Source organism: Phyllostomus discolor, chromosome 6 (assembly GCF_004126475.2).
Source record: "Phyllostomus discolor isolate MPI-MPIP mPhyDis1 chromosome 6, mPhyDis1.pri.v3, whole genome shotgun sequence".
In the NCBI taxonomy this organism is placed as follows: domain Eukaryota; kingdom Metazoa; phylum Chordata; class Mammalia; order Chiroptera; family Phyllostomidae; genus Phyllostomus; species Phyllostomus discolor.
The window spans coordinates 124,407,547-124,426,213 of record NC_040908.2 but is presented as its reverse complement, the minus strand read 5'-3'; the positions used below and the strand labels follow the sequence as shown (position 1 = coordinate 124,426,213).

At 39.0% G+C, this 18,667-nt stretch overlaps 2 protein-coding genes across 2 annotated transcripts; one reads left to right on the top strand and one right to left on the bottom strand.

Moving 5' to 3' along the window:
* Nucleotides 1-452: 452 nt before the first annotated feature.
* Nucleotides 453-2,201, top strand: LOC114498921 (putative olfactory receptor 52P1). The gene has a single exon (XM_028514921.2). The coding sequence runs from the start codon at nucleotides 527-529 to the stop codon at nucleotides 1,487-1,489; it is 963 nt and encodes a 320-aa protein (XP_028370722.1). The 5' UTR covers nucleotides 453-526; the 3' UTR covers nucleotides 1,490-2,201.
* A 9,478-nt stretch (nucleotides 2,202-11,679) lies between these two features.
* On the bottom strand, nucleotides 11,680-14,167 carry LOC114498919 (putative olfactory receptor 52P1). The gene has a single exon (XM_028514920.2). The coding sequence runs from the start codon at nucleotides 13,953-13,955 to the stop codon at nucleotides 12,978-12,980; it is 978 nt and encodes a 325-aa protein (XP_028370721.1). The 5' UTR covers nucleotides 13,956-14,167; the 3' UTR covers nucleotides 11,680-12,977.
* Nucleotides 14,168-18,667: the final 4,500 nt, after the last annotated feature.

Below are 18,667 nucleotides of genomic sequence, written 5' to 3'. Positions count from 1 at the left end.
TCTTTTATACTTTGTCCAAAATAGATAGAAACAGGATTATGACCAGAGTAGATCCCTGAAAGGGTGACAACCTATAAAAACAAAAGAAACTCAAAAAAGGGTTTTTTTCAACTTCTCAACAGGAATAAGGAAGCTTATTTCCTCTTTATCTAGGAAGCTTCCTAATGAGAAGATCCTGGTTCTTCTATCCTTGAATCAATAATAAGAATTATTTTATCCTAATATTACTCAAAACCCTAGAAAACAAATTAAATGTAGAATTGCTGAACTGTGAGGGGAGAGAGTAAATGTCCTATTCACAGAGAAGAAAACTGAGTGTCATTTAAAAAAATGATTGTGAAAATAATAGAGGTGCTTTGAGATAGACCTAAAGCTTGATTGCAAACTCCATGATCCCAAAGAAATGTTCTCTCCCTCACTGAACCCCATTTTAGCAACTCATTAAAAGCCAAACTTACAAAACTACCCACTACCTGTATCTCATTGGCAGGTGTTTAAACTTTAACAACCACCAACAGCTTCTACTATGCTCATCTTCAACCATTCCAGAACCCTGACCTTTACTTTGATGGGCATCCCAGGCTTAGAATCACAGCACTTGTGGCTATCTCTTCCTTTCTCCTTCATGTTTTTGGCTATCCTCATTGGCAATGGTGCTATCCTCATCTTGGTGGCCACAGAACCCACACTTCATACACCAATGTACCTGCTCCTGGCCCTGCTGATGGTGGCTGACCTCATATCTACTCTGGCTCTGTTGCCCAAGCTGCTCTGCCTCTTCTGGTTCAATGATCAGGACATAGCTTTCAATGCTTGTTTCATCCAGATGTTTTTCATCCATGGAGCATCTGTGGTACGATCAGCTCTACTTGTTGCAATGGCTTTTGACCGCTTCGTGGCTGTGTGTAAACCATTGCACTACAACACAATTCTGAACCATTCCTTAGTTGGACGCCTGGGACTAGTAGCTCTAGCCAAGGGTGTGATTCTTGTCCTGCCTATGCCTCTTCTACTTCAGAGGTTGACATTCTGCCACATGGTCATTCCTCACACTTACTGTGACCACATGGCTGTGGTAAAAATGGCCTGTGACCACACAAGACCTAATCGTATCTATGGGCTCTTCGTGATTCTGCTCGTGGTGGGACTTGATTTGCTGCTTATTGGCTTCTCGTATGGTCTCATCCTACAGGCTGTGGTACGCCTCGACTCTCAAAATGCCATCTTCAAAGCTCTCAACACCTGTTCGGCCCACCTCTTTGTCATCATTGTCACTTATGTGCCTGCACTGTTTTCCTCCTTCACCCACCGCATTGGTCTCAATATCCCACCTGAAGCCCACATTCTCCTTGCCAATCTCTACCTTCTTCTACCTTCAATGCTCAACCCCATCATCTATGGTATAAAAATGAAGAAAATACAAGGCAAGGTGGCCAAATGCCTGTGCAAAAAAACCTGCATAGGCTATGGGTCCACACAACAAACTTGAGAGTAATAAAACCTTTGAGCCTTTGCCCAACCATTCAAGACCCAGCTATATCTCCAAATGAGTTATGAAAGAATAGACTCATATTCTTTCATATGAGTGTGTGTGTGGTGGCCTTCATGAAGACCCAGTATATTTGTTTATCTCATTGATCTACAAAAAAGGGAGAGGCTAAGAAAGCTCTTTCTATGACTTAATAGCACCCATGATATGGACCTCTTAGTAACCTTCACTTCTGTGTGCATGTTTATTAACTACACACAAAATTTCTCTGTAAATGATCCAAGATTATCTTTCCTTGCCTTGATAGAAAGTTTATACTTGCTTCAGTTCTCTCTATTCTATTTCTCTAAGTCTCTGTGTCTGTTTCTAAGTAGTGTCTTATTGCTGAAAGGAATCTGACATACTCATTCTTTGGATACCACCTTAACATGTAATAACTTTTTAAGAAACTGGCCTTTTCACCAATAATTTTCAATGTAATGGCAATACAGCATGTTCACAATACCAATCAGATGATTGTGATGATGTGGATGCCTATGACAAAAGTGAAGGAAATTGAAGGTTCCATAAATAGATTCAGGGACTGTTTAGATACACATAACAGAAAGTTTCACTGCAAAGAAAAATACCTGTCCAGATGATTAATTTAAGAGACTCTAACGATCAGAATCTTCATCATAAAAAAGCATATGTTATGACAGTGATCAGAAGGGAGAGGGGAGGGGATAGAGGGGGAAAAGGGTGAAGGGTTTACAGGAACAATTATAAAGGACATATGGACAACAACAAGGGGGGTGGAAATGGGGGAGGGACTTGGGGAGGGCTTGGGTGGTGGGGAGAGGTAGGGAAAAGGCAAAAATCTGTATTTGAAAAACAATTTTAAAAATTGTAATAATAATTAAGATGGAGGCATAGGTGGGCACACCGTACCTCCACACATAACCAAGATTAGAACAACAACAATTTAGAGGCAGAATAACACCTAGAACTGATAGAGAATTTATCTGAATGGAAGTTGGACAGCCAAGAAGTTGAAGTAGACCCATTCATCAAGACTGGTAGGAGGGACTGAGACGAGCACAGATTGCCTCACACAGAGTGCGGGGAGAGGTGGGCGCCTAAGGCAACTGGGAACACATAAGCCATTGGGGCACACAGCGGGTGGACCCTGAGTACGCAAGTGAAACTGGCGGACCCAGTGAGGCTGCGATTGTGGACCAGGGCAGAGCGCGCAGCCCGGGATCCCAGGGAAGGGACTGAGATCCCAGGAGAGTGGGGCTGCCACCCTTGTTCTCTCCCACCCCTGCCCCCACATACAACATCACAATCTAGCAACTGGGGTGCCCAGCCTCAGTGAACACCTAAGTCTCCGCCCCTCATCATAACAGGTGCAACCAGACCAGGAAAAAAAGAGAGAGAGCGATGGCTCAAATAGAAGAACAAATCAGTGCCCCAGAACTCATCCTTTTGAGCGACCAAGAAATAGCTAACCTATCAGATGCACAGTTCAAAACACTGGTGATCAGGAAGCTCACAGAATTGGTTGTTTTGGTCGCAAATTAGATGAAAAAATGCAGGTTACCATAAAAGAGATGAAGGAAGATGCACAGAGAACCAACAGTGATAGGAAGGAAACTGGGACTCAAAACAATAGAGTGGACCAGGAGGAAGAAAAAAAACCAAACAGGAAATAATGAAGAAATAAGAATTTAAAAAAACGAGGAGAAACTTAGGAACCTCCAGGACATCTTTAAACATTCCAACATCTGAATTATAGGGGTACCAGAAGGGGAAGAGGAAAAGCAACAGATTGAACATGTATTTGAACAAATAATAAAGGAGAACTTCCCCAATCTGGTAAAGGAAATAGACTTCCAAGAAATCCAAGAAGCTCAGAGAGCCCCAAAGAAGTTGGACCCAAGAAGAAACACACCAAGGCACATCATAATTACATTAGCCAAGGTAAAAATGAAGGAGAGAATCCTAGAAGCACCAAGAGATAAGGGGACAGTAACCTACAAAGGAGTTCCCATCAGACTGTCAGCTGATTTCTCAAAAGGGAACTTACAGGCAAGAAGGGGCTGGAAAGAAATATTCCAAGTCATAAAAGACAAGGACCTACATCCCAGATTACTCTATCCAGCAAAGCTTTCATTTAGAATGGAAGGGCAGATAAAATGCTTCTCAGATAAGGTCAAGTTAAAGGAGTTCATCATCACCAAGCCCTTATTTTATGAAATGTTAAAGGGACTTATCTAAGGAAAGAAGATAAAGAAAAAACATGTATAGTAAAAGGACAGCAAACTAACAATTATTAACAACCACACCTAAAGCAAAACCAAAAGAAACTAAGCAAACAACTAGAACAGGAACAGAACCACAGAAATGGAGATCACATAGAGGGTTAGCAACAGGGGAGTGGGAGGAGGAGAGAGGGGGAAAAGGTACAGAGAATAAGTAGCATAGATTGTAGGTAGAAAAAAGATAGGGGGAGGGTAAGGATAGTATGGGAAATGTAGAAGCTAAAGAACTTATAAGTATGACACATGGACATGAACTAAAGGGGGGAATGTAGGTGGGAGAGGGTGTACAGGTGGAGGGGAGTGAAGGGGGAAATGGGACAACTATAATAGCATAATCAATAAAATATATTTTTAAAGATTGTAATAATTAAAAAAAGGGAAAAAGCATATGTTAGAAGAAAGATATTTGTTCCTGAATCAATATTCTAGGATGATGCAAGTCATATATAAAGCACTGCTGTATTGAAATGCTTTTAAATCGCTGTAGTAAATGAAATTCCTATCTAATCATTTAAATACATAGTTATCATAGGATCAGTTTCACAATGTAATAAGGCAAATACAAGATTGAATAGTTAGAAAAAAATGACCCATTCCTAATGAAAGGTAAATAAAATAAAAGCATTAAGTATAATAAGTATTGAAAAGTATGAGCCCTGGCTGGCATAGCTCAGTGGATTGAGTGCGGGCTGCGAACCAAAGTGTTGCAGTTTGGATTCCCAGTCAGGGTACATGCCTGGGTTACAGGCCATGATCCCCAGCAACCGCACGTTGATGTTTCTCTCTCTCTTTCTCCTTCCATTCCCTCTCTGAAAAATAAATAAAATCTTAAAAAAAAGAAAAATGTTATAGTCTCACTTTTAGTGCAATTTAAACAATTGTGATATTGACTTTAAAGTCAAGAAAAATAATCCTAAATTTATAAATACTCCTTAAATCTCTATCACTGTGCTTGAGAATCTTAAAAGTATAATCACTCTGAAGATAAGAGTAGTGTGTGTACTCTATCTCTAGTCAGGACTTCTAACCAGTTCTAGCCTATTTTCTACTCAGGTGGGCTAAACATTCTATAAGCCTTAAGAGCATTTTTAATTCACATGACCTAGAGAGAACAGAGAACCCCCTGTACTAAATACATTTTTCCTTTGTGTTTCATCTTGTTCCACCTAGCCTTCAGAGTAGGAAGATGCCTACAGAACAGAAAAATAAATCATATCTATATCAAAGAAGGAAGAATCTACTTTCTTCAAACTGTTCTGCTGTTAATCTCTCTTAGTAAAAAAATGTCCTAATTTATTCTTAACTATGAAAGTGGTTTTATAAAAGGTGTGTTAGGGGAATGTTGGCCTGGGGGAAGGAAAAAGTATAGAGTCAGATAATTCATCTGTGGTGGCTTCTCTGTGCCTTTTTGTACTTTTAAGCCAGATTTCCCTTTGAAGGTGAGAACATGCAGAGAGAATTTATGACTAACACTGACTTTGACTACCATCACATGATATCAGCATGTCAGAGTTTAGAGAGAAACTAATAAAATAAAAGTAATGAATATTCTACTGTCATCAAAATATAATCTCAATGACAGAGAACACATAGCATTAAACCTTGGATAAGCAGATGATGACAATGGATAATTAAAAAAACATAAGAAAAGTTCAAGGCTATAACTAAGGCTGGGGTAGCTCTGTCTCAGGAGGGGAGTGAATGGAAGACTCCTATATTATATTCTTCACATTCTATTAGTTCCAGCAGAAAGATCATCTGTTGAGATGGATTTGTGCTGGTTATTCTAGGTATTTTTATATATATATAAGATCCCATGGAATCATTTCAATTTTAACTCAAGTTATGTATTAATATTCATTTTTCAGATAAAGTTACAAAAGCTCAATTTCTCTGTAACTTTTCCATAGTCACACAAGTAGCAAGTGGTTAAGCCTGAATTCAAATTATAATATTTCTGATTATAAAATATTTTCCACTCTATTATGCACATGTTGCCTCTCTAAATACAACCAAGAATGAAGAAGTTGTACAGCAAAACTAAGTAGAATATTTAGCAGAAATGGCTTAATCAAAAAACCCAGGCAACTATTGTGTGCCTACATCATTCTTAACACCAATAATGAATTAAAGATGTCCCTAGGTTGTGATATAAATGGTTACCACTATTTGGAGAACTGAAAACATCTTCCTTTTCTAGTTATTCTGTTTTTAATGCCCCAACCCATTCCCATCTGATCTCCACTCTTCTGAGACACTTGTGCCCCTAGAAGATGGCTTTGATAGAATGCATTGTCCAGTCTCTGTTGAAATCTACCTTATTTGTTTTGTCCAATGATGCTATGTCAGTCTGAGTTCCCAGAGAAAGAGGTGTTAAGAAAAGATAAAACATATACGAATTTTATTAGTGGAAGTATGTGTGTGAAAGAAACTAGGGAGACAGTGAGGGAATGGTAGGAAGACCATAAGACTACAGTCAAAGTTTGACCCTAAGTGAAGGAGGGAGAGAAGGCTGGGTAGAAGTGATCTAAATTTCCTGCAGCAAAATCACTGGGAAGTTTTTGAGCTAAAATCAACAGACTTCTATTTAAACTCTCTTTTGTGGGTCTGCACCTTGTATCTCTATGGCCATTCTCAGTAACTGCCTGGAAGTAGCGTCTGCTTGGAATGACCTTGGCAAGCAGCAGGAATTCTCAGGCAATTATAATTATGCTCCCTCGAATGCAAAGTCTGTGAGCTATCTTCTGGCTGCCACAATCCAACCTTTGTAAAGCACAAATATATTTCTCTAATGGGTTTAAGAAAGAGCTTCTACATGATTCTTAAAGGCCTTTTTTCCCCAAGGGAATACTCAGGAGAAAGGTCAGTGGGCAGAACTCTAGCCATTGCCTGAGCAGTTGATCTCAGGGCTGCAGCTAATACTCACCTTTGTTTTTCTCCACTCTCCACTCTAAATGTCCCTCCTATTTGCTATTGCTAGGTCAGGTACTAAGGCTTACCTGGTTGTATAATCCTTAACTTCATTTCTGAAACTTCTAAACACTTAATACTCATATTCTTCTCAGTTTGGAATTACTCTGTATGTTCATTTATAATGGGACAAAAGAGTACCACCAGGTAGCTAAGCAAATCACCTAGTTTTACATGTTCTGTTCTGCTGACATTGTGTAAACGCATCCCTATCTTCTCCTGTTGATTAGAGTAGAAATGAAAGAAATTTCACAAACTTCCAGCATTATACTGGCAAGAATCAGGGTGACAAACTGCTCAACTACAAACATTTGCTTCTATTCATGAAACATATGAATGACTAAGAGAGTATAACCATGAACCCAGAAAGAGCCCACAGAGTAAAGCCAGGAGCTATGAAGGAATATTTATGTCTAGGATGTAAAACCTCATTCAAGGAACTCCAGCTATAGTTTGCCTGCTCCATTTGTGGTAAGTCATTACAGAGCAATGGAAAACTAATACATGGTCAGCCCCATTCCTAAAGGAATTAATTCTTGTTTATCTAACCTTATATTCTAACACCTTTGACCAAGCACACTCAACATTCAATTCCAGAGATTGTTCCTGTCTTCTACCAACACATGACAGTGAGGTCTTTTAATTATTTAGGGTTATGGTCTTTTTATTCTTGCATGAATTTTAGAATGTACCTAGCTGTGTTATGCAGTGATTTAGCCCAGTGCCTCACTCATATACATTCAGGAAAAGAAGAGGAAGAGGAGGAGAAGTTATGTCATGGGATGGGGGCAACTGTTGTCATTTAGGGCAGAGACTTCTATAGAGTGTTTTAGCACAGAAGTAGTCCTGGAACTTTGCAGGGAATCCCTGCCTATTCAGAAGGTCCAAAGAAAATTTCTGAGTCATCTTCAGCAATATCAATCTGGGTGTTAATGCTTTTGTCTCACTTTTCAAGTTTTCATGTTTTTCTACCAAGACCTGATCTATACATGGCAAACCTGCCTTAGCTGAATGTTAGGACATCCCTGGAGCCTTGATATTCTCACAATTGGGTCTCCAGCCTGCCATACAATTATATCTGCCCTTCCAGTATAAGTGATGAAGATTTCTTAATATACTACTACCGTTTAGGCTCTCTAGTTCTCCATTTTAGCTATTAAATGCTTATTATGGACTCTGTCATCCTATAGGGCATAAAAACAAATTCCCAGTAACAAGTAAATTTCCATATTTTAGTCACCGTTTCCTCTATATTCTTCAAATGCTTGCCTAATTGTACTTGACACAAAATTTCCCAGTACTGGTAAAATATTTGGCAACTGAACCACTGCCTCTTTCCAGACACTATCCTGCCCCATTTGCTAATTACAAGAGTATTCTCTGCCTGCCAGGCAGGAAGTGAAGTAGTCTCAATTTCCTGACTTGCCACTTGTACCACTCTCAGTGTCAACTTGTATTAGTCTGGGTCCTCTGCAAAGCAGACACCAAGATGGAATTCAACATGCAATATCTGTGTGAAAAAAAAAAGAAAAACAGACAATCTGTGTAGATTGAAATACCAGGAAAACCACAATATAAGCCCCCCAAGTTAAGGAGAAAGAGAGAAAAGGCTGAGTGGAAGTATGTTAGATTGCCATGCAAAGGCAAGATCAGCTGACCAAGGAGCCTACCAACATGTCTTATATTCCCCAGGAAGGGGCCTTAGCATCCTTGTCACACTCAATCATTGGTTGGGAGAATTCTCGGGGAGACATTACTTGATGAAAATGCAATGATGGATTTCAAATTGTAGTAGTTGGGTTCTTCAGTCAATTAGCTCCCTATAGCAGGAAGTCTGTGAGGCACATTCACATGCTTATTATAGGACACTAATAGAATTTGGAGGGCAATAGAAAAGGAAATTCCAAGTAACAATTTTCCAACTCTCATCCCCCCTCTCCCTCCCTCCCTCCCTCCCTTCTTCCCTCTTTCTCATGTCTTGGCTTCCTCTGAGGCAAGGGTCAGAACACTCTTTCTGTAAAGTTTCAGATAGTAAACATTTTTGTCTTTGTGGGTACAATGATCTTTGTCACAACAAATCAACACTACCACTGTGGTGAACAAATGGGTGGCTGTGTTCCAAAAAAATCTGTATTTACCAGAACAAGCAATAGGCCAAATCTAGCCCGTGGACCATTGTTTTCCAACCTCTGTTCTAAGGCCACATTCTTAAATAAAAATAAATATTGGAATCATTCCAATTGTCTACCAATACAGGATTGGTTAGAGCATATCATGAAATAGTTTTAAAAAGGAAGGGGAGAATGAATCTATACATAGTATCATTGGTTACAGTCAATAATATGAGGTTAAATAATAAACCACAAAATAGTATTATAAACATGACTTTATTTTATAGTCATAATACTTGTAGTATTTGTTTATATAAGGAATAGGTGTGAGAACATGTCCAGAATTTTGGAATGTAAACTTATTTGGAAATAAGTTCTTTAAGATGTAATTAAGATAACTTTGTACTGCATTAAGCTGAGGCCTAATTCAGTACCTGGGATCTTATAAGAAGAGGAAAATTTGTACAAAAGGGATGATATGAAGATCCACATGGGGAAAAAGACATGTAAAGATAGAAACAGAATTTGAAGAGATGTGTCTTCAGCTAAGGAATACCAAATATTGTCAGCAAACATCAGAAGCTGGGAGAGAGGTAAAGAAAGTTTCCCTTGTATCCCGAAGCATTAAGAGGGATCATGGCCCCACTGAAAACTTGATACTGGACTTTTAGCCTGCAGAATCATGAGAGAAAAAAATTGTTGTTTTAAGATAACTAGATTGTGATAATTTATTATATGAGCCTTATGAAACTAATACAATGTCAACTATTGCCAGTCAAGTTGAATAGAATGTTTACATTATCCACATTATATTTTAATGTTTATATTTCATATAGTATATTTTGTTGACCAGACAAAAAGAACTATAAAAAAGGTGAAATAGAAGATATATCCTTCCTTATAATAATTCCATATCTACATGTTTATACTTCAATAATACTTGGCATGTGCAGGAAAAAGATCAATATAACAAGATGCTCTTATGATCTTTTTGAACAACAAAAGCCTGGAACAACCATCTGCCCATTAATAGGTGACAGCTGAAATAAATTTAACAAACATACAGAGAAATACTAAGGAGTCATGAAAAAGAATAAAATAAGTCTATATTTGCTCTTATGGAACAGTTGCTGGGAGATGTTATTACATAAACTAACAAAGTAAAAATGTATAATAATGTTTGTATAATTAAGCTATAATTTAATTTTGCCCAGAGAAGTTATTTCTTGTTTAATTTTCACTACGTACTTTTTTTCATAGAAGACATGTAAAAATACCTATGTTATCTTAAGGTTGCATTTTTCTCAAGTTCACTCAGTTATTAACTAAAAATTAAAATACTCTACCATGTCCCTAAGCTATAGCTTGTTACATTAGACCATCCTTGCACACCACTTCAAAATCCCCTTGGTCACACCTTATTCAGCCTCTGTTACAGTGACTAGTTCCATGCAGGTGTAATCAGACAGCCAATGTCCGGTCAAGTCTAGTGCCTAGCACTTCTTGCCATGGAGCTGCATTTAACTCCATGGCACAGGACATCCCCAGCCACGAGCTCTGCTGTCATGCATACACAGCCCAGAAGAACGGAGAAGTTAACACTTGCGGTGCAGTTCATGATCCATTGAGTATAATCCTTTCATCCCCCGGGAAAGCCGATTGTGAGATATTTCATAGGGCTCCTCAGGTGTCCTGGAAAGGACACCAGATTCCACTAGCAGTGTAAAAATGGATTTAAAATCGTTGTATTGGTTTTTCCTTTTTCCCAGTTGCACTCTGCCTGTTTTGCACTCCCACTCTCTGTGATTATATTTCTAAATAAATTGCCAATAAGCAACTTTTTATTTTAGGTTTTATATTTAGGGGAACCCAGGTTTGGAATTTCCAATGTTGAAAAACCTTCTGCCCAAGTACCCTACACTCTACTCAGAAGTGTCACCTTCCTGATCATTTATTAGAAAATGTTTGTATAATTATCTATAATTTATTTGAGAGCTTGGGACCATTTCAAATTCTCCAGAGAAAATGGAAATAACAAAAGTGAAGGGTAACCTGCATTAATCCAAAGTGGAAATACCTGACAAGCACAAGTGGTTAAACTTGACCTAAATATGAAACATTTGAACATTTTTCTAACTTTTGCATTGCTAGGAAATACTCTATAGATGTGACAAGCAAAATGGTTAATTAACGTTAATGTCATGTGTCACATTGCTAGCAAGCCCACAGGAGATGAATCAAGCTCACACAACAGTAAAAATAATCAACCATGATTCATAACACTTTGACTTTTGAAAGAGGAAGAAAGTCCAAACCAAAAAGGACAAGCACAGTTAGCCTTTCTTCTTGTGTTTTTTTCTGATTTCTTTAGTTCTCCCAGTTTTCCCCAGAATCAATTGCTGCTTCCAGTTTTCCTGGCACAAATCCCACAATATGTATTTTGTTCAGGTGTAAATAAATCACTTTTGTAAACTATCTCACCAAAGACAAAAGGAAAATGAAGTAATAATAAGAAGTTGGTAATATTTTATAGCATGTGCACTGTGCTTCTGTATCTAAATACCATTAGAATCGGATGAAAAAAATCACTCTCAGCTCTCCGCAAAAGGTAAATTTGGTTAACTAGAGCTGGTCAGGCTAATGTTGCCTCAGGCTCTTTCACAAGCTGACACTAATTTGTCAATTAAATGATTAATCATAAAACATTTTGCTGAGTGATTTTTGTTGTCACTATATGTCTCTATATGATCTTGGAGCTTTAAGTATCTACTCTTAATATTCATTTCAAATAGGCAGCACTGCTCCTGCAAGGGTTCCTTCATGTCTGATCCTCTATTTATAGAAAAGGTGCTCCCTATATAATCCTGAGTTTTTTCATTTCCTGAAGGTTGTGTCCATTATTTCAACCTCTAAAATAGCCCAGCTTCATCAGTCCCTGTTATTGAATTGTTTAGTGTATTTGAGCCTATCACATCAGGTACCAAATTCTGGGGAAGTTTTGTTTGTTTACTGTAGTTTAAATATTTTAAGTCTCTAAATAGTGGCTTTGTGACCTTAATGGTAGGTATCTTTTTCACTAAATTCTACCTTCATGTATTAGTTCTACCATATGATGAATAACCCTACAATCTTTCTGTTTCCAAACTACATGCATCTTAAAATATTGACTGCTATATCTCTAACCAGTGTCAAGAAGTGATTAACGATATCCTCTGAATTTAATAATACTGGGACATAGGATCTGAGTTTTACAAGCTGTTCCAGGTATCTACTCATGACTTGTTTTTGGATTCCTAGAGAAATAACCTTGCAGAGGTCTGTAACCAAATATTTCCAGTATAAAACTGATCTTTATAACTTTAACCACAACACAAAACATTCTCAGAATTGTCTCTGGAAGCGATTCTTCTCAGACACTGGAAATAGTTGAGACAAACAGAAGAGTAGACACTAGGAGTTTTTACAAGTGTAAAATTAGTTAAAATGCATAGCAACATTATAAGCTTAGAAACTTCTAGTTTTCTTTTTCTTCTGAAATTTCTTTGGGAATTGAATATGTTTCTTGTCCATATTCTCTAGTTCACAAGGAAGCAACAAATAAAGCAGCAGGGATAATAAAAGGGTCTAGACACAATTTTGCACTTTTAATATCCCTTCTCACTCCTTATAAATAATCTTCACTTTCCATCTCCCCTGTAACACACAAATACAAATACACACCCACATTGACTCACAACTGGACTTACCTTTCAGAGTGGTGGACAAGTTATTGTTTGTTCTTATGTTCTCTCCATAGAAAACACTATACCCCATTTTACATGCATTCAGTTTGTGCTGTTGTTTGAAGTGTTTTTGCATACATTATCATATATAATTTCCCCAAACACCATGTCAGGTATGGAGAGATGCTATTATTTTTTTTTCTTAAGGGGTAGTTGCCTTGCTTTGGAATTAGTGAGAGCAAGTAGGACTCCTGTATCTTAGCATCTTATTCAAGGATTCAGGAGGTTAACCTGACAATATGACAATTTCTACCACTAACCAAATTCCCTCAAGAACTGCGTCTACTTAATCTGTTTTCTTCATACCTACCACTGCTGCTAATCAGCCAGGTTTCTGACCATGGGCAGTGGTTATGGACTCCTTTTTCCAGCATACATATTTAGTCACTTTTTCCCGAAATTCTTTGGTTTTCACTCCATAAATAATAGGATTGAGCATTGGAGGTACAAGGAAGTATAAGTTGCCAAGAATGGTGTGGACATGAGGTGGAATCCCCCGACCAAAGCGGTGAGTGAGGAAAGAGAAAAGCGAGGGAGTGTAAGAGATAAGCATAACACAGATGTGTGTGGTACAGGTGTTGACTGCTTTGTGGTGGGCTTCCTTAGAAGAGAGCCGCATTACTGCCCGGATGATTAGCACATAAGATGAGGCAATAGCTGAGATGTCTAGTCCAACAACTAACAAAGCCACCACCAGACCATATATCCTGTTGACTGTGGTGTCCACACATACCATCTTCACTACAGCCATGTGCTCACAGTAGGTCGCAGGGATGACATGATTGGTATGAAAGGGCACCTGCTGGAGTAGGATGGGCATGGGCAGAATGAACAGGATGGCTCTCACTAAACTCACTAGGCCAATGAGACCGATGCGACTATTGGACAGGATGGTGGCATAGCGCAGGGGCTCACAGATGGCCACATAACGGTCAAAGGCCATGGTCATTAGGATGGCAGACTGCAAAGCAGAGATGGAGTGGATGAAAAACATCTGGGCCAAGCAGCCCTCATAGCTGATCTTGCTCAGGCCAAACCAGAAGATGCAGAGCACCTTGGGAATAGTGGTTGTGGACATGCCCAGGTCTGTGAGGGCCAACATACAGAGGAGCAGGAACATGGGCTTGTGCAGGGACCTCTCTGTGGAGATCGTGAAGAGGATGGCGCAGTTTCCAAGGATGATGAAGAAGTACATGGAAGAGAAGGGGATTGATATCCATCTGTGTTTGTCCTCCATCCCAGGAATGCCTTGCAGAATGAAGAAAGAAGGATGGCCCTGGGAGGCATTGCAAGTAGTCATGGTGGCACCCTGACAAAGTACCTGAGAGGATCAATGAAAAAACTGTGTAGCATCAGTTTAAACACAAATTGATGTATTTAAAGTGAAAAACAAAAGCTGGAATATTAACTTCCATAAAAATGATTCTGAAATTATGATAACAGTATTAGAGTAATGAAGTGAGATATTACAATATTAATATCTAAGAAAATGTCTTTTGATAATGTTTCTTTAAGGAAAAACTGATTATTTCATGAACAAAATAAACATTACACCTATAAGAATGTTAATAAGTAAATGTATATCCTCTTAAAGAATATAACTTGAAGTATGTAAAACAAAAATGGATAAAAATAAAAAGAGAAATTGGCAAAATTTTACATATGTGTCTTGCAGGCAAGAGATCTAAAAGATCAACAAGAGTTTTAACAAAATAAGATAACTTAAAAGCATGGACAACAGTGTGGTGATTGCTGGGGGAGGGAGTAATAAGGGAGACAAGTGGTAATGGAAAAATACAATAAAAATAATGTAGAAAAAAGCTTATAATAGAATTGTTCATCCACAAATTAAAGAATACACATTCAAGGCCCTGGCTGGCATAGCTCAGTGGATTGAGCACGGGCTGGGAACCAAAGTTTCCCAGGTTCGATTCCCAGCCAGGGTACATTCCTGGGTTGCAGGCCATAACCCCCAGCAACCACACATTGATGTTTCTCTCTCTCTCTCTCTCTGTCTCTCTCTCTCTCTCTCTCCCTCCCTTCCCTCTCTAAAATAAATAAATAAATAAATAAATAAATAAATAAAATCTTTAAAAAAAAGGAATACACATTCAGATCAGATAAGGGACTTGTGAAGACCTTTTTAATGTTAACTGTACAGTGATGACTAAAATGAAGCAGACGATGGGGTTTTGAACACCTGCACCTCAAAAAAATGGGCTACTAGAATGTGAATACAAAGCCCAACCTCACCTAGAACCACTTACCTGAATGTGAGGTAATGTGAGAGAGGGAAGGTGGTCCCACACCCCTTTTAATGTGTTTGTGTATATGTGCCCTCATGTATGTAGGTATATCTTACTAAATATTCATGTTGTTCTTGGAGAGCAAACTCATGGCCTTGCATCTCTACTCTCCCCTTTTTGGAGCACCTGGGATCCATGCTGTGGTCCTTTAAATAACCTAAGTAAGGGCCACTAGGGGGCCCAGGATTAGCTCTTTGCTGTTCCCTCCTTCCCTAAACACACACGCACATGGCACCACTACAATTATGTCTGATATTGACCCTGGAGGTTTCCCTCAGCTCCCAGGAGATAAGGCTGGTTGGCTTTAGGGATTCTAGGAATGTTCCAGTCTTTGCTAGTCCTAAAAGAACCTAAGGAGAGAGAGGGTGGAGTTATAGCCGGGTATGAAACTTGTCTAGGGCCTTGAAGTTTGGATATTCCAGAGGCTCCCATTCCCAAGCATGTGTAGGAGTGTGAAGCAGAAGTAGATTCACTCCATGGCTAGAGTAATCATTCTCATGAAAGTAGCAGAGGCACAACCCCTGCTGTTTTTAGCAACCTCAAGGTCCTACTATTCCTAACTTCTTCCTGATTTTCAGACTCTAATCTTTTTCTCTGGCCAATCAAAGGCTTTTTCCTGACATTTCCTAGCCCATTTTCTTTAATTCATGCCCCATTCCCATCCCCAGCCTCTCATAGTCCAGCATCTCCTGAACTTCTGGGGCTAGATGTTGCCATGTTTTTTCTGGTTAGTCCAGAAGAACCAAGTTATTAAGGTTTGTCAAAAAGTATTTGCTAAGTTTATTCAAACTATATAAGACAGAATAAAACAGTTACAAAATCATTTAAACACTAAATGGAAGCAGAACTCAGAGAACCAGACTCTAAGTCCTGATGCAGGACAAGTTCTGCCCAGACAGGCCTTATAGGGACTTTGTTCAGAGTTAGGTGTTAGTAGGAAAAAAGCAATGACAAAGTAAAGCAAATGGCAGAATAAAAGGCCTGAGACCATTAGTATATCAACAAAAAAGGGCCATAAAGAAGCAAGTGCAGATACACCTGCTTATGGACACATCCACACAACTTCCCCCTGCAGAAATAGCATACTCTAATAACATGCAGAAATTCTGGCCTCAGTCATCTTTTCTCTTTATCCCAAGGTGGTCCTAAAGAGTAATAATGACAGGTAGCCACCAAAATATACTCTCAGGTTATGGACAGGTGGCAACTTTTTGCCTCAGCTCGTGGAAAGAGGCCCTAGAATCAAATGAATCTGATAATAATGATTATTTCACTGTAAGAAAAAAAAAGTTTAACATAAACATTTTCATCTTTGCTCCAATAATATCTTTTACTCCTTGCCACTCAAGCAATTCCATATTCTCTTGTAATTACCTTACTTCCCCTCGCCCTGGATTGTGAATTTCCTGACTGGGCACTTTGCCTTCCTTATTCACTTATGAAAATCAATGCCTAATATACCTGGTGTATACTTGAACCTTAACACATATTTTTGAATGAATAACTATAAGAATAAATGAACTGTGTTTCTAAAGTTCTTGGGAAAGCATTTTACTCTTTAGATAGTAGATTAGAGATTTCTAAGGACTGTGCAGAGATAGGAATGGGTAGTTACTACTTAAATGGTTAGAGTTGTTACTTGTGGTGATGGAAGTTTTGTAAATAAATAGTCACGATTGTTGCCCAATATAATGGTTTGAAAAGACAATTTGTGTTATATGTGTTTTACAATAACACAATAAAAAATTTGGTCTCTGTTAATACAATCCTTATTCTTCAGATACCATATTACGAAATAAGTCAATTTTGTGTGGGCTGAATCTCAGACCTTAGAAAAAGAAAAAGATATGAATCCTGAAGTCCAAGGCTAAAATCACTGCCCAGGGACAGACTGCCCAAGTCAAAAGGCAGTTATATTCTTGGCTGGTAGAGCATCCTGCCTCACATTGAGTGTCTTGTCTAACCAGAGGATTTCATTGTATCCTGACTGAAGGTGACACTTCCTTTGCATTTCGTCTAGACACGCTGTGCATTCCAGTGACTCAAGTCACACTCTCCAGGACCTACAATACTATATTTATTTCTTGTTCAGTTTTCCTAGGCATATTGAATCTGATCATGGCCCTGGATTTGCCTCCCAAGCTATAGTCAATGGGCTCAATCAGGGAATGTAGGATAGACTCTTCATGCTTCAAATCACACCCAAGCCACAAAAGAAACTGAGTGTTTTAACGGATAATTAAAGAACAGGCTTATGCAACTGATAGGGGTGGACAAGACAACCCCAGCCTTCACTACACAGCTCAGGTCAGCAATCTGGGGTTTAAAGGCAATGATTACCCAAAAGGTCACTTGTCGTTTGTGCCCATGCGTGATCAGCTTTTCTGCCCAGTTGCTTCAACTGCATGTTCTTCTTTTAAAGTTTTGTTACCTCAAACTTTGTGGGAGATCCTGCAAGGGCCTTACAACCCAGTCATCCCTTTCTAAATTTCATTAGATAAGGGGTTAAAATGACTAGTAAATAGCAGGGATGGGAGATATATTTTTGTGCTGACAAACTCTTAAACATGTTGTATCTTTCTGATTAACTTGTCCAAAAATTTTTTTTCTCTATAATTTTTTTCTCCCTCTTGCATAAAATCCTTCTGTACTGAGAGTTCTGGAAGACAGTAAGGGATTAAAAATGTAAATTTCATTATTAAATGGGACATACTGATAATGACAACAGGAAAAAAAAAGTTAAAACCCTGGTACCTGGGGAGGTACAGAGGGGTGGCATTAATGACCTTTCAGATCTTTCAGAGCTGCTCCTGAAAGCTTTCCCCTCCTCCTGAATAAAACCCCATAGTACTGTCTTTTCCAGCTGCTGTGAATGCTTTGGATTCAGTCTGACTGTTGAGTTCACAATCTCACAGCTCTATGAGATGAAAGGGGATAGATTAGTTCCTGCACTTTCCACATAGACACTTGCAGATGTCATCCACATTCACCAGGTTGGAACACTGGTATCCTAGAGAAACAGACTGCCTGTGGTAGTTCTGAAATCAAGGGCTAAAGTGAATTATTCATCTGGTCTGGGAACACTGGGGTAGAAGTCATGTTTTGAGCTGTGTTAACCTGCTGTCTGATTGGTATACATCCTATCCTGGGTGCCCTCACATTGTTGTACACACTATTTCTGGGAGACAACATGTGTCCCTGTGATTATACTCCTTATATGTATACCCTGATACCCTGACATTGCCACAGGCTCCCAGAAAATTTCAGGTCAGGTTAGCTGTAACTGTACAAGACATGTGTTGTTCCTGAATTAATAATCCCTTAGACCAGATAAAAAGGGATTCATAAAGAAACGTTGTTGGGAACTGCCCTGCCTGGTATCAGATGCTGTAGCCCCCACCAAGGCTAAGGCTGAGAGAATGACCTTGGACCATAAGCCAACAAGGAGACAAAAGCTTATTTCCCTGGCAGGAGCACCACTTCTGCTCCTTTACTTCACCCTGCCTGGCACCCAATTCTTGGTCAGTTAGCCAATGACAGGTGAGATTCCCCAAGGGGGGAACGACCTATGACAGGCATGATCATGTGGGAGGCCCCCAAGGAAGGACTTTGGGGGCTACAGCAAAAGGGGGTGATGGACCCTTGCCCCTCAGCTTTGACATAGCCAGAGTCCTCATTGTCTGCGAGAAAATCTCCTAATCTCGTG

What these genes read in the sequence shown, in the direction of transcription:
- LOC114498921 (XM_028514921.2), top strand. Translation starts at nt 527, where the DNA reads ATGCTCATCTTCAACCATTCCAGAACCCTGACCTTTACTTTGATGGGC.
- LOC114498919 (XM_028514920.2), bottom strand. Translation starts at nt 13,955, where the DNA reads ATGACTACTTGCAATGCCTCCCAGGGCCATCCTTCTTTCTTCATTCTG.